At 40.8% G+C, this 25,493-nt stretch overlaps 1 protein-coding gene across 1 annotated transcript in view; it reads left to right on the forward strand.

Moving 5' to 3' along the window:
* Nucleotides 1-25,493, forward strand: part of cep135 (centrosomal protein 135) — a 149,480-nt gene that overhangs the window by 106,687 nt on the left and 17,300 nt on the right. The window contains exons 16-23 of the mRNA XM_048545685.2: nucleotides 2,389-2,504; nucleotides 3,260-3,414; nucleotides 4,034-4,089; nucleotides 4,795-4,963; nucleotides 5,854-5,964; nucleotides 9,657-9,842; nucleotides 15,446-15,655; nucleotides 24,146-24,348. Of these exons, the coding sequence (XP_048401642.2) occupies nucleotides 2,389-2,504; nucleotides 3,260-3,414; nucleotides 4,034-4,089; nucleotides 4,795-4,963; nucleotides 5,854-5,964; nucleotides 9,657-9,842; nucleotides 15,446-15,655; nucleotides 24,146-24,348 (1,206 nt within the window). The remainder of the gene's footprint in view (nucleotides 1-2,388; nucleotides 2,505-3,259; nucleotides 3,415-4,033; nucleotides 4,090-4,794; nucleotides 4,964-5,853; nucleotides 5,965-9,656; nucleotides 9,843-15,445; nucleotides 15,656-24,145; nucleotides 24,349-25,493) is intronic.

Raw genomic sequence — 25,493 nt, forward strand, 5'->3', positions numbered from 1 at the left:
GGGGGGGCGGGGGGGGGGAGGGGGGCAGGGGGGGTGCGGGCACGGGGGGGCGGGCAGCGGGGGGAAAGAGGTGAGCAAGTTTGCAGATGAGGACAGTGTTTTTGATGTAGTAGACTTGGACTTCGGCAAAGCTTTTGATAAGGTTCTGCTTAGGAGACTGATTGCAAAGTGAAGAGTCTTTTTGGATCCAACTGGCAAATTTTCTTGGATCCCCACCTGGCTGAGGGACAGGAACCAGGAGGTGATGAGGGGTGTTTTTCTAACTGTAAGTCAGTATCCAGTGGCATCCCACAGAGTCAGTGTTGGGGCCTTTGTTGTTTGTCATTTTACACAAATGATGTCTCACTGCATACTCTCAGGTCGAAAATACCCTGCTGTCTGGTTAGTTCAAGTACGTTCTGCTCTAAGAAATTATCTGAGCTACACCCACTGAATTCATTCTCCAGATTATATTTTCCAATCTACTTCATCCAATCTATATGTAGATTAAGATCACCCATGATTATTGCTACACCTTTATTTCACCACTATTACTTCCTCCTGTATAATCCATTATGCAGTGTAGTTACTGTTGGGGACTGAAACCTATTTCCCCAAGTGATTTAATACCCTTTATTTATTACCTCTCCCCAAACTGATTTTACATCTTGCCTGTAGAACTAAGATCATGTCTCCCCACTACACTAATATCATATTTCATTAATAAAGATACCTCATCTCCATTCCTAACTTCCTAAAATGGTAACTACCTTCAAATATTTGGAATCCAGTTGCTATCAGGTTGGTCTTCTTATTTATGCACATAATCCGCATGTTTTGTTACAAATGCTATATGCATTCAGCTACAGGGTCTATAGTTCTGTTGAATTGCTGTTTTTAGAAACCCTTGCTTTGTATCTGCTGGTACACTGTAAAGTTTGTATGGTGTATCCCTTTCCACCACGCTGAGATCCTAATCACTTTTATTGTTATCTTCCTTTATTATCTCATTCTTTCCCTTTAATTTACCACATCATTGCTCCACCCTCTAGTGTTTAAAGTCCTCTATAATCCTAGAACAGTATTCCCAATGGAGTATCCTTCTTAACTATAAGCTATTAGACTTAAAGCATTGAAAGCAACAGTGGAAGAAATACCAATTCTATTGGACAGCTAATGTAAGACAGATCATATTAGGTGAACCATTGAACTTGAGAAAGAGGATCACAGCATGCAGTGAGAAGTGAAGCTGTTAAAATGAATAGATCAAACATCAGCAAGCAATGCTATAACGGATCAGGCAAGGGCATGGGTGGCACCACAACTTTCCTTGTCAGTCCAAGCAGTGGAAGGTACTGCTTAACATCAGGATGCAGCTAATCCAGAGCATCAGCCATCCAAAAAATAAGCATACAATAAATGTGGAAATGTTTTATTGAAGAAGCAAATGAATGTATTGGGCACGGTGTACACTCAACATGCTGTATGGCTTATTCATTGATGTGGTATGAGGATAGACAGAGCCTCTAAAAGGTTTGGAGCTTGTGACGGTACTGTGCCTTTAAGAGGGATTTGTTCTGTGCTGTTTCTTTTACAGAGAGGTGTCACCTGTGGTGAAGGAACGTGTGCTTTAAAAGCAGCGGATAAACAGCTTTGAGCTCCCTGAGTGTTTCTTTTTTAGACAAAAAAAACACGTGTATGAAGTCAATCTCACACAGACCCAAGGCTTTAGTTTGGTTTCAAGTTTAAATTGGTGTTTTTGTAATTGAAGTGGCTAGATATAGCTCCCTCCGCTGCAGCTAGAGGTTTGAGTTCTCTCTCTGTGTTAGATCCATTATTTTGGTGTTTATTTCTCCTGGACTGGAGACAGTAAGTAAAAAAATCTGTTTTCCTGAATTTGCCTTTGCCAACAGTGTGTTTGTGGGATGCTGCTATACTGAAACAGTTGATGATTAGGAGTGAAAATATGCATTGTAATATTAAATATTTAAATAGAGTTAAACTTATACCATTTTTTATATGTGTATTTTGACTGTGTTGTAAGAACAAAGTGTGCTTTGCTTGAAGCCTGCTAGTTTGACCAATTGAATCACATCTGGAACGCTGCCTTACACTTGCCTTTAAATAAGTTAAAAGTTAGGGTTTAGGCTGTCTTCTTGATGTATTTTAAGGGGGTTTGGTCTCGTCCGTAACAAGCTCCAGACACTCTACTAATGAAGACATTCAGAGAAGCATACTGGAGCAAAGGACAATATGTCAAGTTAATCACTTAAAGATGCCACCGTAATTTCATGGGTCAGACTCAAAGATAAATTCCAAGATAAATCAAGTGAGAATACTTCTCACTTTTAAACGTTAAACAATAAATTATCCTAACCAAGAAATAACTGCTTTATACTGTTGCTTCAGGTTGCTGAATGAACACCTGGAGAAGTCTCTTGCAGACTTACAGCATCGGTTGAGTGCGAAAACCAAAGAGCTTCAAACATCGCAGGACAGAATTAACAGACAAGAGGAGAGACTAGGTAATAGCAATTTAACATTGCATCTACTAAGCCAAGTTTATCAGGTTTGAAAACAGTTATGTACAAAACCAAAGATAATGGGAACTGCAGATGCTGGAGAATCCAAGAAAACAAAGTGTGGGGCTGGATGAACACAGCAGGCCAAGCAGCATCTTAAGAGCACAAAAGCTGACGTTTCAGGCCTAGACCCTGGATGACGGGTCTAGGCCCGAAACGTCAGCTTTTGTGCTTTAAAGATGCTGCTTGGCCTGCTGTGTTCACCCAGCCCCACACTTTGTTATCTATATACAAAACCATGCAAGTTAAGTCCAGACTTCAGAAATGTGTCTTGTGGTTTAAAATGGTGCAAAGACCCAAATAATAAAGCCACTTTATTATTTATTTGGCACTTCCAGCATAAAATATTGTGCCAATCAGTCCCCAAAGGCAGAATTGGAAAAGTGATTTTAATTTGTGGAAATATCAGGTCAGTAGCCAAAGTACAGAGTCCTAAATGAGTAGCTGGAGAGAGGCAGAATAGCAGTATCTTCTCGATCCTGGCGCATGGGTATTGGAAGCAGCAACCTTCAAGTGAGGCCGATGGAGCAGTAAATTGGAAATATTAATATTAAGAACCTATTTTGTTGAACATTGTGACTGACAGTGTTTTATATGCCTTCATTGTTATAAAAGCAGGCACCTATAAAGTCATTATGCAGACAGTCTAGGTGCATTACAAGTGGTCAAACATGTATAATGTGTTTTTTTTTGCTTAGGTGAGTTCAACCGACAGAATTCTGCTCTACGAGAAGAAATCAACTTATTAAAAACTACAGTATCTGCTCTAGACCAGGAAAAGGATTGCCTGCAGGACGCTGTAGATGACAAAACGGAAAAAATTGCTACTTTAGAAGAGAACCTTGCCAATCGGGTGAATACACTAATCTGACCATTCTAGTCTTAAGTTAACCTTTCTGTTGTATGTTGAGCAAACAGTACGTCGATGATTATATCTGACAGTTGTTATTCATTCATATTGTGTAGAAGAATACTAGGGAATTGAGTGTGGGACTTGGCACTTGAAAATCTTTGTTTCTCTGCAGATGCTATCTAAGCTACTGATTATTTTCAGTATTTCCTGTTTTTGTCTTGTGAGAAATCTTTTAATTTTTGGTTAGAGAAATCTACAAATGTTTACCAACAGCAGTTCTGTCTGACATCCTAGTGGGGGGAGAGAGGGAATTTAATCTTAGCATTAAAGAACTAGCATATTAGACCACCATTGAAAGCATTTTCATACTCTATAGTCACTTAAGTATTATTAAATTAGCATTGTTGATCAACTTAAAATTCTGGTCAAGCAGTTGGTGCTGTGAATGGGATACGAACAATTATCCTAATAGGATACGAGAGGGAAAGTGGCAGGCTTCCCAAGGGATTGCAGGAGGCTCAAACTGCAAATGTGTACCCATTCTTGAGCACTAATGATATTTTTTGTATCCTTCGCTTCTGAAAATGACTGATACACTTCATATTGCCTCCATATATAGGAAAAAGCGATAACAAATATGAAAATTACTGTGACTGAACTAGAATCTGCATTAGAGTAAGTATAACGGCAACACAACAGAACATAGATACTTTTTATTATGGACCAGGCCAACTCCCTCAAAATATATTAAAAAGATAGCCTAGATCCTATCTTTGTTCTGGATGCAATTCAGTTGGCCAAACTACCAGATTTGAAGCAAAATATACTTTATTCATACACTCTATTTAAAATATATCAAAAGAAAGCAGAAATTGGAATAACTTAACACTATTAGAAAGTTTAACAGAATAATAGGTTAATTAACTACTAGATAGTAACCGTTCCACTGTAGTAGCATCTCATCAATGCACCCATGGTAAAAGGACAAATTCAGTAAAACAGATTATCTCACATGCAATTCTAACAGCAGGAAGAGAAATCCCAGCTTTTAGCTAAAACAAAGAGAAGAAAAATAGCTTCTGTAGCAAACTTCATGACTCCAACAGCTGCTACTGTAACATTAAACCAAAAAATTCTGCTTCTGTGGGTGCTTGATCCCACCCACTAAGGCTGCTTCTATTGTTCCACTTCCAAAAAAAATCCCAAGGCTTCACAAGCTGTTGACTTAACTCAATTCAAATAGACAGCTTGCTACCTCAGTCTTAAAGCTTCTCTTTAAAAAAAAGCCCCAGGACAAAATACATTTCTTAAAGCCATAGTCACATAACACTTTGTTTCTTCTGAAAATTTGCTTTATTTTTAAACTTTAATTTCAATCAGCCTTTTGAATGACACCCTAAGTAACCGAGACCGGGAAATAAATTCCTTACGTCGGCAACTAGATTCTATTCATAAGGATTCAGAGGAATTAGAACAGTGTCGAGATGCTGCATTTAAAGAAAATCGTTGTCTGCGAGATGACTTGACTCAAATGACGAGGGAAAATCAGGTAAAATGAATTATTTGGAGACAGTAAGAACTGCAGATGCTGGAAGCCACAGTCAGTAATCGTGAGACTGAACACAGCAGGTCAGACAGCATCAGACGACCAGGAAAGTCAACATTTCAGGCAGTTCTGACAAAGGGTTTTGTCCCAAAACGTTGACTTTCCTGCTTCTCCGATGCTGTCTGACCTGCTGCGTTTGTCCAGCTCATTTTATAGAATATGAATTATTTGTTTGACATTTGATCACCTGCAAATTGTCCCTTCTCTATCCAAAAATATTATAAGGAAATGTTCTTTTCACCATGCAAAGCTGTATTTCAATGTTGATTTTACAGTTGACAATTTTTTATAAATTCTTAGAACATTTCCAAATTCAGTATGTTTTTCAAACTTTTAACGGTGGTCTCCAGTGTTATTTTGCAGTTCATGCAACTCTTGTTACTTCTTAATAAAAACCGAAAGAACCGTGGACGCTGTAAACCTGGAGTACAAACAGAAGATGCCTGAAAAGCTCAGCAGGTCTGGCAGCATCTGTGAAGAAAAAATCAGAGTTAACATTTCAGGTCCGGTTCTGAGGAAGGGTCATCAGTCCTGAAGCGTTAACTCTGATTTTTTTCTCACAAATGCTCCCAGACCTGCTGAGTTTATCCAGCAACTTTTGTTTCTGTTACTTATTATTTCTCTTCTTTCATATGTGGTCTTTCATATTAGTTGCCGTTAGGCTCCATCTTCTACTTATTTTCTGGAGAAACAATGAATACAGTGGTTAGAAAGTTCTGCCTTTGATAATTGTGATGTTTGACTCATTTTATACTGGGCAGTTTAGTAATTCTATAAATATTATACTAATTAATAAAGAACTTGATGGCAACCTTCACTGATTTTCCTTATAGGCGGTCACAAATGAGTTGGAACAAGCTTTGCATGAAAAGGATGAGTTAAAATCAAGAGTGCATAACTACATCAATGAAGTGGCAAGAATTGAAAGCTTAATGGTTGCCAAGGTAAGGGTGGTAAAAGTTGAACAGAAATCAAGTACATTTGCATGTTGTTCTTTCTTACAGCTGGTTGTCAATATAAGCTTTTAAACCGTTCTCTGATTATTCTGCACCAAATTATTTGTTATCTGTTTGTTTGTTGTTTGGCTTGAATATGATTTGGAAATAGGTACACATTAAGTTATTTGCACCAATCCTGCTGACTGATGAATTGTGATGTGTTAATGATAAAACACAGTGAAATGCTTTACTTGACCTTTAATACGAAGGCTGTTTTTCTTTACTTAGCATTGATCAGTTAAAGTCTCCAGATAAGTCACTGCAATTTTAATACATTTTGTATAAAAATGGGAATGCTCATTTTGGTAAGAGTGATATTTTATGAATGTATTGAAAATCTCTGTGGAGTATTTAATTAAATGTGTACAATATCCGATTGTAAAATTACAAGATTGCTATGGATCTAGTTAAATTTAGAACACATGAGAAAAACCTGATTAGAATTTTGCAGTTTAAACCAGTTGAGAGCAAATTTTCAAATAGCCTTAGATGAGAAGAGACTCCATTTCAAATGTCAGTCCTGATTTTCTAAAGTACACATTTCTAGGCATATTGATTCTCACTGATGTTAATGCCTTTAAATGACAAGGGCATACGGCTAGATTCTAGATCCATTGTTACAGCTGTGCTCGCACATCTCACGGTATGTTTAGCGCTAGAAAATTTCTATTCTTTAGTATAATTACAATAATATTATGATGTGAAGATGCCAGGGCTGGACTAGGTGGACAAAGGCAGAATTAGAAACTGTCAGAGTATATCCAGGTGTCATATGACTTCTGATTTTGCTATGATGTTATCAGGCCTTAGCCCATTTGCAGTATCCTTTGCCATATCTTGATAACACATGAAATGAATTAAATTGTCTGAAAATTGGCATCTGTAACGGTAGCTCCACAGCAGTAGGTGGAGACAGATCATCCTCTCAGTACTTCTAATTAAAGATAATGAGGATGGGCTGTTTCTGTAGCCTTCACCTGTTGTTTATTGTTTAATTGCATATAACTCTTCACCTCTGGATGTGGCAGGTCTGCAAAGCTTTGATCTGACCTATAGTTGCGGAATTGCTTATTTGGAACGCAAGTAATCCTGTGTTGTCACTTCACTAGGTTGATGCTGTATTTTTAGGAATCTCTGGTGCTGCTCCTGGCATATCCTCTTGCATTCTTCATTTAACTAGGGTTAGTGCCTTGGCTTGATAGTAATAGTTGAGTAGGAGTTTGCAGGAATGAGTGGAAGCTTGTTGATGAATACAATTCTGATGTTGATGGCCGCGTGCTTCATGGATGTTCAGCTTTTGAGCCTGCTAGATCAGATTTTAGTCATGCTATGTGAAGACAGAGCTTAGATTTTACTGACAGAATACCTTGCTACCAACATTGTTAGATATTTCTCATTAGTATCCCTGGGCTGTGGATGCTCATATATACACTGTTAAATGGTGATGGATCCTTATCCTAGAATAAGGGACTCTCGCTTTCTTGAGTACTTTAACACTCTAATTATTCACATTTCAACGTTACACGTTACTAAATACAGCTGTTTGGTGTCATGTCTAAGACCTCTGTCTTTATATGCTTCGCCCAGTCTAATCTCTTCCGCTGATCAGTTTGTTGATGTCAGATTAATATCAATTATGTCAAAATTATTTGCATATTCCACAAGGATTGTGCAGAGATCATTCCTGCTACTGTTGTCATGGTCAGATGCATCAATGAAAAGTAAATTGTGAGGACAAAAACAAGTAGGATTTTTCTACTTGTTGGTTCTCCTATTATGTGCCACAGGCCAGTGAGTATTGAAGTCCCCCAACATTGCTACTTCTTCCAAACTTATTCAGTATAGAAGGTCACTGATTCATTGCCTAATGTAGAGCAGGATGTGATGATCAGCAGGAGATTCCCTTATCCATGTTTGACCTGATGAAACAAGAGTTTATGGAGTGCTGTGTCAATGTTGAGGACGCTCAAACCCACCTTCTCGTGGCCTTAAACAGCCACCTCTGGTGAATCTGTACTGCCTGTATCTAGAGGACATATCTAAGATCGGTAATGGTGGAGGATGAAACATTGGCTGTAATGCATAATTTGGTGAGCATGGCTATTTCAGACTGTTAACTAGCCATTAGAACAGTTCTTCCAATTTTTGTGCGTAAGTGAGAGGAACATTTTTGCATTCACTGGACAGGGTGTACTTCCACTGTTTTCAGCACCTAGGTCAGTGTTGTGTTGCCTGTCTGGTTTTATGCTTACTCAAATTTTCTGTAGCAGTGGATTCAACTTGGCAGCTTGCTAAGGGCTTTAAGAGTCAATCAAATAGTCTGGAGTCATATCTAAGCAAGACCAGATAAAGAAACAAATTTCGTCTGCAAACAGCATTGGGGTTTCATAATTCCTTGCAAAATTGCAAGGATGATATGAAGGATCAAGAAAACAAACATTTCCTAAAGCAATGGTGCTAGTCTTGCACCATTTTCTCTGAGTAGTCTTTAAAAGCAACTGGACCAACACTTGATGTGCTGTTATCCTAGCCCAGAAGTGCAAAAATATTCAAACAAGTCGCAGCATTTATTAAAGGAGAAGACCATGGCACCTAAAGAAGAGAGCTCTTGATGTATGTAACCTACCTTAAAAACTGACCAAAAATAACTTCCAGTTATCATGTTAGATAATTGTTGTTCGGGCCACCAGTAGATCTTGAAACATTTTCTCTCTTCTAAGGTTTCCAGTGTTTGTGGCCTTTAAAATGTAATACCACTTTAAGATTTAAAATGCATCCAGAACTCTTCCTTTCTCTGTGGCTGGAGGAATTATGGAGTCCAGATGTTCCTACAAAATTAAGTTGACATCCTAAAAGAAGTTTGGAAATCCACCTTCTGAGTCCCACAGGATGCACTTCCCATGTACTGTCCGCTAATTATTGGCAGAAGAAGATTGCTTCTGCTGGATTTATATGAACTGACCAGTTCCATTAATGATAAGTTTGTTTTCTGAAATGCAGCTGGAGGTCACATAGCAATACTTTTACATTTGTAAAACGCACGTCCAGATTACCCTGTTCATTGGCTGTCAGTGGTAATAGCTACACATAACTGTTCAATTAGAACCTAACAAATAGGAGTAGAATTTCCCATTCAAACCTTTTTTGACATTAAATGACATTCTATCTCAACATATCTCTTAGTTTTCTTTATTTGTGTAAAAAAAAGTGTATTGACCTTTGTCTGGGATATTCTTAATGCCTGAGCACTCAGCTATGACGGACAGTTCTAAAGCTCTAGCATGCTTTTGCATGAAGAAATTTCTTCTCCTACCAGTCCTGATATTTTTCTGAGACTGTGACCTCCAGTTTGAGATTACATGTTCAGAGGAAATGTCCTCTCAGCATTTACCATATTAAACCCCATAAGATTTTTATACTGTGGTGAGGTCACTTTTTGTGTCTAATTTCCAGGGAATGTAGACCTATTCTATTCAAAGTCACCTCATTGAATCATTCCTTCAACCAAGTGAACCGTTGTTATACTTCCTGATGGCTCAACACCGAAAGGTGATGATGAAAGGAGAATACAAATTGTTGAGGATGTGCTGCAAATAATCTTCAGTCTTTAAGACATATACTTTTTTTGTTCACAATAGGAACAAGAACTCCATCATATGCTGGAGCAATTCCGAATGGCGAGTAATCAGGCCGAGAACTGGGAGAACAAGGCTCATCAGGCAGAGGGCGAAAGTAGCTCAATTCGATTAGAGCTCATGTCCGTAGACACAGAGAGACGGCATCTTGAGGAAAAAGTCGGCAAGCTTGAAAAGGAAATAGAGGAGGTATTATTTATCAACAAAGTCTGTAAAACTATAATATGTATAAGGTCTAGTATCTAATTGGTCATTTTAAGCAATATAGGAGTAGGTGTAGGCCAATTCAGTGCCTTGAACCTGTTTAGAAATTCAGTGAAATCATGGCTAATCAGCAAACAAGCTCCATGTTTCCTACCTTTGTTGCACATTCCTTAATCCTTTGGATAACAAGCATTTGTCAAATTCTGATTTAAAAATTTACCAATGCTCCAGCATTACATGCTGTTTGAGGGAGAGAACTCTACTGACCTTTGTGTCTAGATATATTTTCTAATAATATTCTTCAGAGCTCTGACTTTAATTTCTATATCTTGCACTCTCCAACCAGCAGGAATAGTTCTCCTTTACTTACTCTGTCTATTTCCCTCAAATCTTGAAAACATCAAACAAATCACACCTTAAGATTGAAAATTCCAGGTGATACTACACTAGCTTCTGTAATCTCTCCTTAGTTTGAGTCCAGATATCATCGAATAAATTATTTTGTGCTTGTTCCAAGTCTAAAAACCTTCCTAAGGTATGGTGACCAGACTGCTCACTATGCTCAGAAGGTGATGTTTAACAATGGTCATGTATAGCTGGTGCATGACTTCCAGTCTTAGATATAAATGGATCAAGATTTTTGGGCATTTTCATGGTATTGAATGATCCATGTTCCTAGATCCCCAAAAAATCACTTTAAGGAAAGACTCTTGTTCTCTCCCTTTCAGATCCAAATAATAACCTTACCTTTGCTTCAATTCTATGTACTAACCTATGAACAATGAGCAGGAATAGGCTATTCAGCCTCTACAACCTGCTCCACCATTCAATAATGTTATGGCTGATCAGATTCTAACTTCAAATCCACATTTCCACCTACTCCTGATACCCTTTCACTGCCTTGTTCAACAACAACCTATTTATCTTTGCCTTAATAATATTCAAAAATCTGTTTCCACCACTTTTTCAGGAAGAAAGTACAAAAGACTCATGGCCCTCAAAGAGAAAAAGAAATATCAGCTCTATTTAAAATGGGCAACTTTTGTTTTTAAAGATTGGCCCCTAAGTTGTATGGCAAGGGATATAGGCATTGTAGGTAGTTTAGAGAAGGTTCACTAGGTTTATCCGGGTATGGAAGGGTTTGAGGATGAGTAGGTTGGGCCTGTACTCATTGGAGCCTTTGGAGAATGTGAGACAACCTCATTAAATGTTATTATCTAACGTATTATCAACGACTCTTAGAGGGTTTGACAGGGTAGAAGCTGCGATGTGGTTCCCCTTGTGGGAAAGTCCAGGACCCAAGAGCAAAATCTCAGGGTAAGAAATCATCCAGTTCAGATAAAGATAGAAATTTTCTTCTGAGGGTAGTGAGTCTATGGAATTCTTTACTACAACAGTCTGTAGAAGCTGGGTCATTAAGTGTATTCAATGTTGAAAACAGACAAGATTTTAATCAATAAAGGAATCAAGCATATGGGGAACAAGCAGAAAAGGGGAGTTGGAGATCCTGATTAGCCATGATCTAACTGAAAGATGGATCAGACTCAATTGGCTGACCGGCCTACTTCTCTTCCTATTTTTTATGGTCACTTTATCAATCTTACACGTGTTGTTCTCAAAAGTCTCCCAAAGATTATGTCAAACATGATTTCTCTTTCATAAATCAATTTTGAGACTGTCCAATTTTACTATTCTTTTTTAAATTTTCAGTTATTATAGCCTTTATTGTTAGGTTTTAACATTTTCCCTCCTGATATCAAGCAACAGGCCTGTAGTTCCCCACTCTCCTTTAAGGGTGATATTTGTGAAAAGTTCTTTACACAGAGGGTGATGGGAGCCTGGAACATGTTGCCAGCAGAGGTGGTAGAGGTGACATGATAGCATCACTTAAGATGTCTAGACAGATACATGAATGGCAGGGAGCAGAGGGATACAGATCTTTGGAAAATAGCCGACAGGTTTAGATAGAGGATCTGGATCGGCACAGGCTTGAAGGAGTGAAGGGCCTGTTCCTGTGTTATAATTTTCATTGTTCTTTGTTCTTCCTCTCTTCGTATATAGTGGGCTTACATTTGCTATTTTTGAGTCCATGGGACCCTTTCCAGAATCCATAGCATTTAAAAAGATAACCACCAATGCATTCACTTTCTACGTAGCCTATCAGTTAAGCTCACTGGGATGAATATCATCCAGTCCAGGAGATGTAAAAATCTGCAATCCAGTTAACATTCCAGGTGCTACCTCTCCACTAATACTGATTTCATTTAGTTCCTCTGTTTCACCAGGCTCTTCGTTACCTAGTATTTCTGGGAGATTTTCTGCACCTTCTTGAAAAGAGAAAGAAAATGCTGTTTAGTTTCTCCACTGTATATTTTCCTGTCCTCACTTGTAATAAGGCTACATTTGTCTCAGCTTTTCCTTTTCACATAGCTAAAGAACCTTTCATTGTCCAGCTTTGTGGACAAACCTCACTGGTTTGCATTTGTATTCTCTTTTCCCTTAATTAGTTTCTTCAACCTATTTGCTGGGTTTTCAATTGCTCCCAATCTTGCTGTTTCTTAGCCCCTCCTAAGTTGACTCTTCGATGCTCCCTTACTCCTGCACTGATCTATCCCTTATTCAAGACTGCTACCCCATCTCAGATAACAAAGTGTGGAGCTGGATGAACACAGCAGGCCAAGCAGCATCTTAGGAGCACAAAAGCTGACGTTTCGGGCCTGGACCCTTCATCAGAAAAGGGGGATGGGGAAACGATTCTGAAATAAATAGGGAGAGAGGGGGAGGCGGACCGAAGATGGATAGAGGAGAAGATAGGGGGAGAGGAGAGTATGGGGGGGAGGCAGGAAGAGGATAGGTCAGTCCAGGGAGGACAGACAGGTCAAGGAGGCGCGATGAGGTTAGTAGGTAGGAAATGGAGTTGCGGCTTGAGGTGGGAGGAGGGGATAGGTGAGAGGAAGAACAGGTTAGGGAGGCGGGGATGAGCTGGGCTGGTTTTGGAACGCAGTAGGGGGAGGGGAGATTTTGAAGCTGGAGAAACCCACATTGATACCATTGGGCTGCAGGGTTCCCAAGCGGAATATGAGTTGCTGTTCCTGTGGTGTTGGAGGGGTGTGTGGACCGGACAAGGGAGTCTCAGAGAGTGGTCTCTCCGGAAGGCAGACAAGGTTGGAGTTGGAAAAATATCTTTAGTAGTGGGGTCGGATTGTAGATGGCGGAAGTGTCGTTCTTCAAGGACCGCAACTACACCCCCCCCCCCCCCCCCCCACACAGTGGTCGAGAACGCCCTCGACCGTGTCTCCCACATTTCCTGCACCTCATCCCTCACACCCCACTCCCACAATAACCGCCTTCGGGTGGCATCCTTATGGCACTGCAGGAGGCCCAGGATGGACATGTCATCTTAAGGAATGGGAGGGGGAGTTGAAATGGTTCGGACTGGGAGGTGCAGTTGTTTATTGCGAACCGAACATAGGTGTTCTGCAAAGCGGTTCCCAAGCCTCTGCTTGGTTTCCCTGATGCAGTGGAAGCCACAACGGGTACAGCGGATGCAGTATACCACATTGGCAGATGGGGCCTGGGATGGGGGTGAGGGAGGAGGTGTGGGGGCAGGTGCAGCACTTCTTGTGGTTGCAGGGGAAAGTGCCGGGTGTGGTGGGATTGGAGGGGAGTGTGGAGTGGACAAGGGATTCATAAGAGAGTGGTCTCTCCGGAAGGCAGACAAGGGTGGGGTTGGAAAAATGTCTTTAGTGGTGGGGTCGGATTGTAGGTGGTGGAATTGTCGGAGGATGATGCGTTGTATCTGGAGGTTGGTGGGGTGGTATGTGAGGACTAGTGGGATTCCCTTTTGGCAGTTATTGTGGGAGTGGGGTGTGAGGGATGAGGTGCAGGAAATGTGGGAGACACGGTCGAGGGCGTTCTCGACCACTGCGGGGGCGGGGGGGGGGGGGGGTGTAGTTGCGGTCCTTGAAGAACAACACTTCCGCCATCTACAATCCGACCCCACTACTAAAGATATTTTTCCAACTCCAACCTTGTCTGCCTTCCGGAGAGACCACTCTCTCAGAGGCTCCCTTGTCCGCTCCGCACACCCCTCCAACACCACCACACCCAGCACTTTCCCCTGCATCCGCAGGAAGTGCTACACCTGCCCCCACATCTCCTCCCTCACCCCCATCCCAGGCCCCAAGATGACTTTCCACATCAATCAGATGATCACCTGCACATCTGCCAATGTGGTATACTGCATCCGCTGTACCCGGTGTGGCTACCTCTACATAGGGGAAACCAAGCGGAGGCTTGGGGACCGTTTTGCAGAACACCTATGCTCAGTTCGCAATAAACAACTGCACCTCCCAGTCGCGAACTATTTCAACTTCCCCTCCCATTCCTTAGACGACATGTCCATCCTGGGCCTCCTGCAGTGCCATAAAGATGCCACCCGTAGGTTGCAGGAACAGCAACTCATATTCCATTTGCGAACCCTGCACCCCAATGGTATCAATGTGGGTTTCACCAGCTTCAAAATCTCCCCTCCCCCCCACTGCGTTCCAAAACCAGCTCATCCCCGCCTTGCTAACCTGTTCTTCCTCTCACCTATCCCCTCCTCCCACCTCAAGCCGCAACTCCATTACCTACCTACTAACCTCATCCCACCCCCTTGACCTGTGTGTCCTCCCCGGACTGACCCATCCCCTTCCCGCCTCCCCCCCCATCCACTCCTCTCCACCTATCTTCTCCTCTATCCATCTTCGGTCCACCTCCCCCACTCTCCCTATTCATTTCAGAATCCTCTTCCCATTCCCCTTTTCTGATGAAGGGTCTAGGCCCGAAACGTCAGCTTTTGTGCTCCTAAGATGCTGCTTGGCCTGCTGTGTTCATCCAGTCCACACTTTGTTATCTTGGATTCTCCAGCAACTGCTGTTTCCATTATCTCTGCTACCCCATCTCATACTCCTTTTACATAAGTGCCAAATATCACTGGATGGTCAGTTCCCAGTCATGGTCACTGTGTAGCAGTGTCTCCATAGTGGCAGTTAAATCATATCCATTCACTGCAATTGTTGCATTCAAGTCGTCGAACATTTTGTGAAGGCACAAGCATTCAGATACAGTGCCTTTAATTCTGCCTTTTTAATATTATTCTAATCCTGTTTGATGTCTGCCTTTGTTTCGTTGTCTTCTATTTTGGCTTCCTGTTTTTCTGCTTCTGGTTGTGGATCATCACTGGTAGTAAAAGAGTGAAAAATCAATCGCCATCTTTTGAGGGAACTGACTGCCCCAATTTTGCCGGATAAAAGTCTTGTAAGTAGTCTGGCGTAGGAAGATTACTGACCACTGCAGCTGGAATTTCCTTAAAAGCAATGCCCCAGGTGATTACACCTTACGATGTCTTGAAAATGTTCTGTTGTATGCAGAAGTCAAAATTCGATTAAAGAATAAGGAAAACCATCAAATATTATTAATTCCATATTTACTACTGAATTGCACCATCAGTTAACTTGTCTACTATTGTAAACTTTGTTTCAGTGTAATGTCCCAAATATATGCATGTTTCTGTGTGCCTGACTGTAACTCTTTCTTTAATTTAGCACCTAGCTGCCCAACAAGCATATGAGAAAGAGATTTCCTGTATATCTAAAAGCATGTGCAAACTGGAAGAAGAGCTGCGGCAGACACAGGCTGAGAAATGCCATGTTTTAGGGGACCTGGCTTCAGTCAGAGAACTGTGTGCCCAACTGGATTCGAATAAGGAATTGCTTTCACGGCAACTTACTTCTAAGAATATGGAGCATGAAAAGGTATGGTTAGATGAAATACTCTGTGCTTAATTTAAAGCAACTTTTTGAAATGTTAGATTAAAATGATTCTATAACGATAAAGAATGATCTATGTAGTGGTTAGGCATTGTAGGTTTGTATTTCTCATTTCTGTGAACTACTTCCTAAATGCTGACTATAATTTTGATTTCAAGAATGTGAGCCCAGATGACAATATTTTACTACTTTGACTTTGGAATAGTCAGTCGACAACATGTTACAAAACAACTCACCTTCATGATTATCTTTTTAAATTATACATTTACTCAGCAAACGTAACATCATTACTAGAGCATTCACCATATATTGGATGGTTGCAGTAATTTTATGCGTGGTATTCCTATAGAACATTTAACAGGATGGATTGTGAAGACGTTATGATTACTTTACACCATGTTATCCTTTATAGTAACATAGGGTTGAACTGTGAGACCTTCTAGATGAAAACTATTATGGAGCTTTAAGTGACGATTATTCCTTATCGGGTTTAACATTCTTCATACTGCATTTACCTGATCCAGAACAGAATAAATGTTTACACAGATGGTGCTTTAACATTAGCCTGAAATACATTTGTTTCAAAGACTTGAGTGTATACCCGGAGATGATATTCCAGTGTAGTATTGAACAGTTTTGAACTGTTAGAGGTTCTGCCTTCCAGCTGAAGTGTCAACAACTGGATAATTGCCTTGAAAGGAATGGAAAAGGTCCTCTCGTAGTTTCTGATGAAGAACAAAGAAGTTATTTCTTGTGTCCTGGCCATTTTTGATTCCTTCAGTTGACAAATTTGAATTCAGGTTCAAAATACAGGCTTTTTAAAAAACTCATTCATGTGACATGGCTGTCACTGGCCAGGCAGTATTTATTGCCCATCCCTGATTACTCAGAGGGCACTTCAGAGTCAATCACATTGCTCTGGGTCTGGAGTCACATGTCAGCCAGACCAAGTAAGGATGGCAGTTTCCTTCCCTAAAGGACATTAGTGAATCAGATGGGTTTTTCCCGACGATCAACAATAGTCATCATTAGACTCTTAATTCCAAATATTCATTTAATTCCAATTCAACCATCTGCCATGGTGAGATTCGAACATAGGTCCCCCGAACACTTTCTGAGTCCCTGGATTAACAGTCCAGTGACAATACCACTAGGCCATCACCTCCCCATGTTCTGTAGTTAGGCCCTAAATTGCCCCTCAGGAGGCAATTCCAAGATTCTAACCCAACAACAATGAAGAAATAGCAATATATTTCCTAGTCAGGACGGTGAGTAGCTTGGAGGGGAAATTGCAAGTGATGGTATTCCTATTTTTCTGCTGCCCTTGAACTTCCAGATAGAAGTGGCAGTGGGTTTGGTGAATTTCTGTTATGCAACTTGTAGCTGCAGCTACTGAGCGTTACTTGTGGAGGGAGTGGATGCTTGTGGATGTGGTGCCAATTAAACAAGCTGCTTTGTCCCAGATGGTATCAAACTTCTTAAGTGTTATTGGAGGTGCAGTCATCCAAGCAGAGAGTATTCCATCATACTCCTGACTTGTGCCTTGCAGATGATGGACAGGCTTTGGGGAATCAGGAGGTGAATTATTTACCACAATCTTCCTTGCATCTGACTTGCTCATAGCCACAGTATTTATATGGTACACTCAGGTGAGTTTCTGGTTAATGGTAACTCCCAGGATGTTGATAATGAGGGATTCAGTAATGGTTGAATGTCACCATTGAACGTCAAAAGGCAATGGTAGTCTTTTATTGGAGATGGTCATTGCCTGGTATTTGAATGGCGTAAATATTATTTGCTGCTTGTCACCTCAAGCCTAGATATTGTCTTACAGTATCTAGATATTGCCTCGATCTTGTTCCATTTGAATGTGGACTGCTTCAGGTTCTGAGGACTCGCGAATGATGCTGAACATTTTGCGATCATCAGCAAACATCCCCACTTCTGGTGGAACTGGGTTAATTTGGGATTATCTTTGGCATGGACTGGTTGGACCGAATGGTCTGTTTCTGTGCTGAATGATTCTATGACATAACTAAGTGACTTCTGATCTTATGATGGAGGGAAAGTCATTGATGAAGCAGCTGAAGATGGTTGGGCCTCGGGAACTACCTTGAAGAACTCTTGCAAAGACATCCTGGAGCTGAATTGACTGAACTCCACCAGCCATGAATATCATTCTGTGTATCAGGTACAGCGGCATGGTGGCTCAGTGATTAGCACTGCTGCCTTACAGTGGCAGATGCCCAGGTTCGATTCCAGCCTCAGGTGACTGTCTGTGTGGAGTTTGCACATTCTCCCCGTGTCTGCGTGGGTTTGCTCCAAGTGCACCAGTTTCCTCTCATAATCCAAAGATGTGCAGGGTTAGGTGGATCTGCTGTGCCCATCATATCTAGGATGGGAAATGCAGCGATAGGGTAGCAGGAGGGTCTAGGTGGGATGCTCTTCAGAGGGTCAGTGTGGACTTGATGAGCCAAATGGCCTGCTTCCACACTATGCTAATTCTGTGATTCTGTGTATGACAGGAACACCTTGGGTAGGAGAGCAGCAAGTCGTGTTTTCAGTACAAATACCGAAATGTTGTCAAGATCCACAACTTTTTTTATATATATGACATGGTGTGAATCAAATAAGCTGAAGACTACCATCTGTCATGCCGAGGGCCAATGGAGGAGACTGAGACGTATCATCCATGCTGGTTGAAGATTGCTGAGAATGCTTCAGCCATCTCTTTTGCACTGAACATAGGAGTGTTTGTGGAACCTCTTTCTCCAATGATTGTTTTATAGTCACCAGCCATTTACAATGGTATTTGGCAGGACTGCAGAGCTTCGATCTGATCCATTGGTTGTAGGATCGCTTAGCTCTGTCAGCCAATTGCTGCCTATGCTATTTGGCATGCAAGCAGTCCTACTTGGTAGCTTCATCAGGTTGATACCTCATGTTTAGATATGCCTGGTGCTGCTGTCTGGTGCTGAGTGTGCTATCCACTGAAACAGGGTTGATCTCCTGTCTTGATGGTACTGGTGATATTAAACAGTGTGTGCTTCTATTTCATATGTACTCAAGGTCCAAGTTTTCTATAGGTACCTAATCTTGGATTGCATTTTGTATAATTCCAGTTTTCCTCATGTTTACAACATAAATCTTTTTCACATTGATTTTTACTGTTTTCACAAAATAATTACAAGTGAGAGAGGCCATTCAGTAAATCATAATTCACTCATCCAGAAAAATCCTAAAGGTCCTATCGTAATAGCATCCAGTCATTTTATAAGCAATTCCACTATCATAGCCATCTCTGTTCTATTCTAAATTTGTTTCCCACATTCTTCGTGAATTATAACGTCCTCATATAAATAATTTGTTTATCTTTTACTACCTTGAATCTTTATATACTTCCATGTTCCTCTTAAAATACAAAGTAACATAAGGATTAATTTTTTCCATGAGTTTATTTAATTTCTATATAACAATGTGTAAGACACCTTACTTCCCGACTGAAAGTCTGCTGATTTTAGAATTTTAACTTATATTCTAGACATTAAGGATCAGTTTTGAAGTTCCTCTGTATATTGCATCCACTGCTGTTTAGCCTTCCCTGCAAATACCACAGTCCAGTTTTTAAAAAAAATGAAATAGTCAGAGCCCAACTGTGATGGTAAAATTTTTAGAGACAGTAATCCAGAATTAAATTAGTTAGGATTTGGAAAAATGTAGGCTATCATATGGAATTTTAAGCAAGACAAATCAATTTCTTTGAAGTGATTGAGTATTGATGAGGATAATTTAGTTGAAATTTAATTTTAATTTGTTTGTGGGATGTGGGCATTAATGCCAAGGCCAGAATTTATTGTCCATCCCTAACTGCCCAGAGGGCAGTTAAGAATCAACCATGCCTCTGTGGGGCTGGAGTGACATAGAGCAGCACGGTGGCTCAGTGGTTAGCACTGCAGCCTCACAGCGCCAGGAACCCGGGTTCGATTCCAGCCTCGGGTAACTGCCTGTGTGGAGTTTGCACATTCTCCCTGTGTCTGCGTGGGTTTCCTTCAGGTGCTCCAGTTTCCTCCCACAGTCCAAAGATATGCCGGCTAGGTGGATTGGCCATGCTAAATTGCCCATAGTGTTCAGGGGTGTTTGTGGGCTATAGGGGGATGGGTCTGGGTGAGATGCTGCAAGCGGCGGTGTGGACTTGTTGGGCCGAAGGGCCTGTTTGCACACCGTCGGGAATCTAATCTAATCTAATTATATAGCCCAGACCAGATAAGGGCAGCATATTTTCTTTCCTGAAGGATATCACGTCCCCAGTAGACTAGCTTATTAAATTCCAGTTTTTTTTTATTGAATTCAAATTTCACCATCTACTGTGATGGGACTTGAATCCATGTCTGTAAAACCTGCATGCCAGTGATATAACCACTATGCCACTGCCTCCTTCAAACTGCCTATGTAGACTTCCAAAAGGCAATTAATGAAGTACAACCGAATAGACTTGTTAACAAAAATTAAACGCATGGGGTTAAAAGAAGTAGAGCTGTAAATTAGAGAGTAGTAATAGAACATTACAGCACAGTACAAGTCCTTCGGCCCTCGATGTTGTGCCGACCTGTCATACCGATCTCAAGCCCATCTAACCTATATTATTCCATGTACATCCATATGCTTATCCAATGACGACTTAAATGTACCTAAAGTTGGCGAATCTACTACCGTTGCAGGCAAAGCGTTCCATTCCCTTACTACTCTCTGAGTAAAGAAACCACCTCTGACATCTGTCCTATATCTTTCACCCCTCAATTTAAAACTATGCCCCCTCGTGCTCACCATCAGCATCCTAGGAAAAAGGTTCTCCCTATCCACCCTATCTAACCCTCTGATTATTTTATATATCTCAATTAAGTCACCTCTCGACCTTCTTCTCTCTAACGAAAACAGCCTCAAGTCCCTCAGCCTTTCCTCATAAGACCTTCCCTCCATACCAGGCAGCATCCTAGTAAATCTCCTCTGCACCCTTTCCAAAGCTTCCACATCCTTCTTATGATGCGGTGACCTTAACTGTATGCAATACTCCAAGTGCGGCCGCACCAGAGTTTTGTACAGCTTCACCATAACCTCTTGGTTCCGGAACTCGATCCCTCTATTAATAAAAGCTAAAACACTGTATGCCTTCTTAACAGCCCTGTCAACCTGGGTGGCAACTTTCAAGGATCTGTGTACATGGACACCGAGATCTCTCTACTTATCCACACTACTAAGAATCATACCATTAGCCCTGTACTTTGCCTTCCGGTTACTCCTACCAAAGGGCATCACCTCACACTTGTCTGCATTAAACTCATTTGCCACCTCTCAGCCCAGCTCTGCAGCTTATCTATGTCTCTCTGCAACCTACAGCATCCTTCGTCACTATCCACAACTCCACCGACCTTAGTGTCGTCTGCAAATTTACTAACCCATCTTTCTACGCCCTCATCCAGGTCATTTATAAAAATGACGAACAGCGGTGGACCCAACACCGACCCTTGTGGTACACCACTAGTAACTGGACTCCAGGATGAACATTTCCCATCAACTACCACCCTCTGTCTTCTTTCAGCAAGCCAATTTCCGATCCAAACTGCTATATCTCCCACAATCCCATTCCTCTGCATTTTGTACAATAGCCTACTGTGGGGAACCTTATCGAACGCCTTGCTGAAATCCATATACACCACATCAACCGGTTTACTCTCATCTACCTGTTTCGTCACCTTCTCAAAGAATTCAATAAGGTTTGTGAGGCACGACCTTCCCTTCACAAAACCGTGCTGGCTATCCCTAATCAATTTATTCTTTTCTAGATGATTATAAATCCTATCTCTTATAACCTTTTCCAACACTTTACCAACAACTGAGGTAAGACTCACTGGTCTATAATTACCAGGGTTGTCTCTACTCCCCTACTTGAACAGGGGAACCACATTTGCTATCCTCCAGTCGTCTGGCACTGTTCCTGTAATGAACAAGGTATGGAGCTGGATGAACACAGCAGACACATCAGATGAAGGGTCTCGGCCCAAAACGTCACCTTTCCTGCTCCTAAGATGCTGCTTGGCCTGCTGTGTTCATCCAGCTTCACACTTTGTTATCTCGGATTCTCCACCATCTGCAGTTCCCATTATCTCTCCAGTAGCAATGAACAGTTGATTTTCAGAACAGAATTTGTTCTCCAGCTTTACTCCTCCAATATCAGCATTGGAACCACTACTCATTTATGATACGTTAATGACTGAAGTAGAGTTCCAGTTAATTTTTTGTCTTCTGCACGGAACTCCGAGTCAGTGCTGCAAAAAGCAATGGCAAAGTTATAGCCGTGGCAGGACCCTCAGAGGGATGGTTGCTGTAGCAACAATATTTAAATGGACAATTCAACTTCTGGTCAGTGGTAATCTTAGAATATTGATAGTGGGGAATCCAATGATGGTAATGCTATTGAATATCAAGAGGAGATGTTCATAGCTTGAGATTTGTGTGAAGGAAATGTTACTTGCCACTTACCAGTCCAAATCCTGATGTTGTCTATGTTTGCTGCATGTGGATACAGTTTACTTCAATAGATGGAATTGCAACTGTTTTTGAATATTGTGCAGTTATCAATAAACATTCCCATTTTGGACTCTTATGATAGTTATTAATGAAGTAGTTGAAGATAACAGGACCTGGAATACCACCTTGAGGATGTCCTGTAGTGATGCCCTGGGGGGTGAAATATTCTCTAATTCAAATTGATTTTAATTTTGGTAGGACTCCTTGATATCACAATTGGTCAAATGCAACTTTGCTGTGAAGGCCAGTCACTTTTGCCTCATCTAGGGAGTTCAGCTCTTTTGCCTGTTTTCATACTGAGTGTAAGGCCATCACAAACTGCAAGGCTAAATTGGGCGTCAGTGATTAAATCTGCATGATAGCCCTGTCAATTACACTTTCCATCACTCTACTGATGTTTGGGGATAGACAGATAGGGCTGTAATTGATCAGGTTTGATTTGCCTTACATTTTGTGTGCACCATACAGTGTTGGGGCAATTTTCCATATTGCTGGGTGAATGCTGAAGAAATGTCATTGGACTCAAAACATTTCCTCTGTTGCTGTCTCCACAGATACTGCCAAACCTGCTGGGTTTCTCCAGAAAGTAAACTTTATATTTTATTTAAGATCTCATTCTGCTTTGTCCTTGAATTAGTTTAGCATTAATCATGGAATACATGTGGCACCTATTTATCCTACCAATGTATAGTATCTCATACTTTGTCAGCATAACTTACATCTACACTAGTAAAATATAAGATGCAAAAAATCTGAAATAAAAACAGAAAGTGAAGGAAATTTTTAGTAGGTTGGGCAGAATATCTAGAGAATTAAACAGTGTTTACATTTCAAATTAAGGATATTTTGTCAGAACAGAAATACAAAGAAAAGCAAAACAGTTTTTAAACAATTCTGAAAGCAAAGAAGTTGTTTGAAAAGAACAAAGGAGAAATTACATGGAAGGGTGAAAGGGAGGACAATAAACTGACAAAGGAATAGTGGAATAAGGAGATGGTGATGGGAAAATGACACAAAAGATGTGCCACAGGAGTTATAAATAGTATGATGGTAGTATGGCTTTAAGAGGTATAATTTGTCCTGTTTTTATTTCAGAAGAAAGGTTGTGACAGAGGTACCTGGCAGTCTGCTCCAAAGCCCATAAAATAAGCAGCTTGTGAGGCCTTGGATTTTTGTTAAAAGTTGGAACAAAAGAAGCAGCCTGAGTGGCTGGGGTCAAGCTCCCACTGAACCAGAATTTTTAGTTTTAGTATTTCAGTAGCAGTTACTGAGGTCTTGTAGCTGGGTTTAGAAGCTGCAGTACATCTCTCCCTCAGAGTTTTCTCTTGATGTTTTTCTTCCTGGACTAGAGAATTGCATATGAGACAAATCTATTTAACTGTATTTGCCTTTGCCAAGGAAGTATTTATGGCATGTTATTATTTTGGAACAGTTATTGTTGAGTAGTTAAATCATCTATTATTCTGTTAAGTTTTCTGATCGAGTTGTTACTCCAGTTTCTTCTTTCTTTCATTGTATTTTAACTAGACTATATGAAACTTGTAGTTTGACCAATCAAATTGCGTCTGGAACGCAACACCCGGCACTTGTGTTTAAAATAAGGAAAAGTTAGCGTCTAGGCTATCCTCTTAACATATTTTGAGGGTTCCATAACTACAGGAATATCAGAATCATCACCAGCCGCTACCACTGAAGAAGCTGGGACCAGTTTCACACAGTGTTGTGAAAGATTGTAAAGCACTGATGCAAAGCTGTCCTCGAGCTTGCAATGAACTTCATTAGAACAGTGTAGAAGATTGATTGATTTATTTAGTCTTCTCTTATGAGTCAGAATTTGGCAAGTGGTGCATGTTTTGAATCTACTTGAAACTCTTCCTCATGTCTGTCTAGACCTTAAGTGAACTGGAAGATTTGAAATCCGAAGTTGAAGTTTTAAAGAAACAGATGTGTACTGAACGGGTCACAGTAAAGAACCTTGAGACATTGTTGACATCGACGCGAGAAAAGGAGTTTCAGTGTCATCTGTCAAAGAATGAAAAAGAGTCAGAAATACAGCTTCTTGGAGACAAGCTGACTCTAGCAGAGAGCAAAGTGTGAGTGGTAATTATTTATTAGTATTAGTATCTATTATATCAGTGCTTCTTTCTAAATATAGAAACTAACCTCACCTATCCCCTCCTCCCACCTCAAGCCCCACCCTGATTTCCTACCTACTAACCTAATCCTGCTACCTTGACCTGTCCGTCCTCCCCGGACTGACCTATCCCCTCCCTACCTCCCCACCTACACTCACCTCTACTGGCTCCATCCCTGCCTCTTTAAAGTTTTCTATCTCCTCTCCACCTATCTTCTCCTCTGTCCATCTTCGATCCACCTCCCCCTCTCTCCCTATTTATTTCAGAACCCTCTCCCCCATTTCTGATGAAGGGTCTAGGCCCGAAACGTAGGGCTTTTGTGCTCCTAAGATGCTGCTTGGCCTGCTGTGTTCATCCACCTCTACACTTTGTTATCTTGATTCTCCAGCGTCTGCAGTTCCTATTATCTCTGATACAAAAAGAATCCTGATTTTTCCTCAACATATGAGCAAGGAGCAAAACTAGGCCACTTGGCCCTTTGACCCTACACTATTTAACAGGATCTTGACTGAAGTGATTTAATCTCAACTCTACATTCCTCTTCAATTATCTTTCAACCCTTGATAATCAAGAATCCATCTACTTCTGCCTTAAAATGTTGACGACATTTATATAGAAAGCATTCAACAATTTTATGTTAAAAGAAAAATAGGCTGAAAAAAGACATCATGTATATAGCTATTTCTTTAAATACTACATCTGACAAAATTTTTTGCATGTCCTGGCAGGAAAAATAAATAGTATTTGCAGTTATTTGATGTCAACAGCAAAAGCTTTGTTCAGCAAATTGCTTCTGGAGTACAGTATTGCTAAGGAAATTACAAGAATACATGTTATCTGTTTGTTTTTAATGAGTTCATATGAAGTGGGTGTCAATATTTAGGCCAGCACTTACTGCCCTTCATTTCCCTTCAGATGTGAGGACACTTCTTGAACTGCAGCAGTTCCTGGGCTATGGGGTCAGTCGCAACACTGTTAGGAAGAGTATTCCAGGATTTTGCCCAGCAACAGTGAAGGAGTGTCTGTGTATTGCCCAGTCAGGATGGCATATGGCTTGAGAGGGAACTTGAAAGTGGTGGTATTGCCATGCTTCTAAGTCTTAC

This window comes from Stegostoma tigrinum, chromosome 1 (assembly GCF_030684315.1).
Source record: "Stegostoma tigrinum isolate sSteTig4 chromosome 1, sSteTig4.hap1, whole genome shotgun sequence".
Classification (NCBI taxonomy): domain Eukaryota; kingdom Metazoa; phylum Chordata; class Chondrichthyes; order Orectolobiformes; family Stegostomatidae; genus Stegostoma; species Stegostoma tigrinum.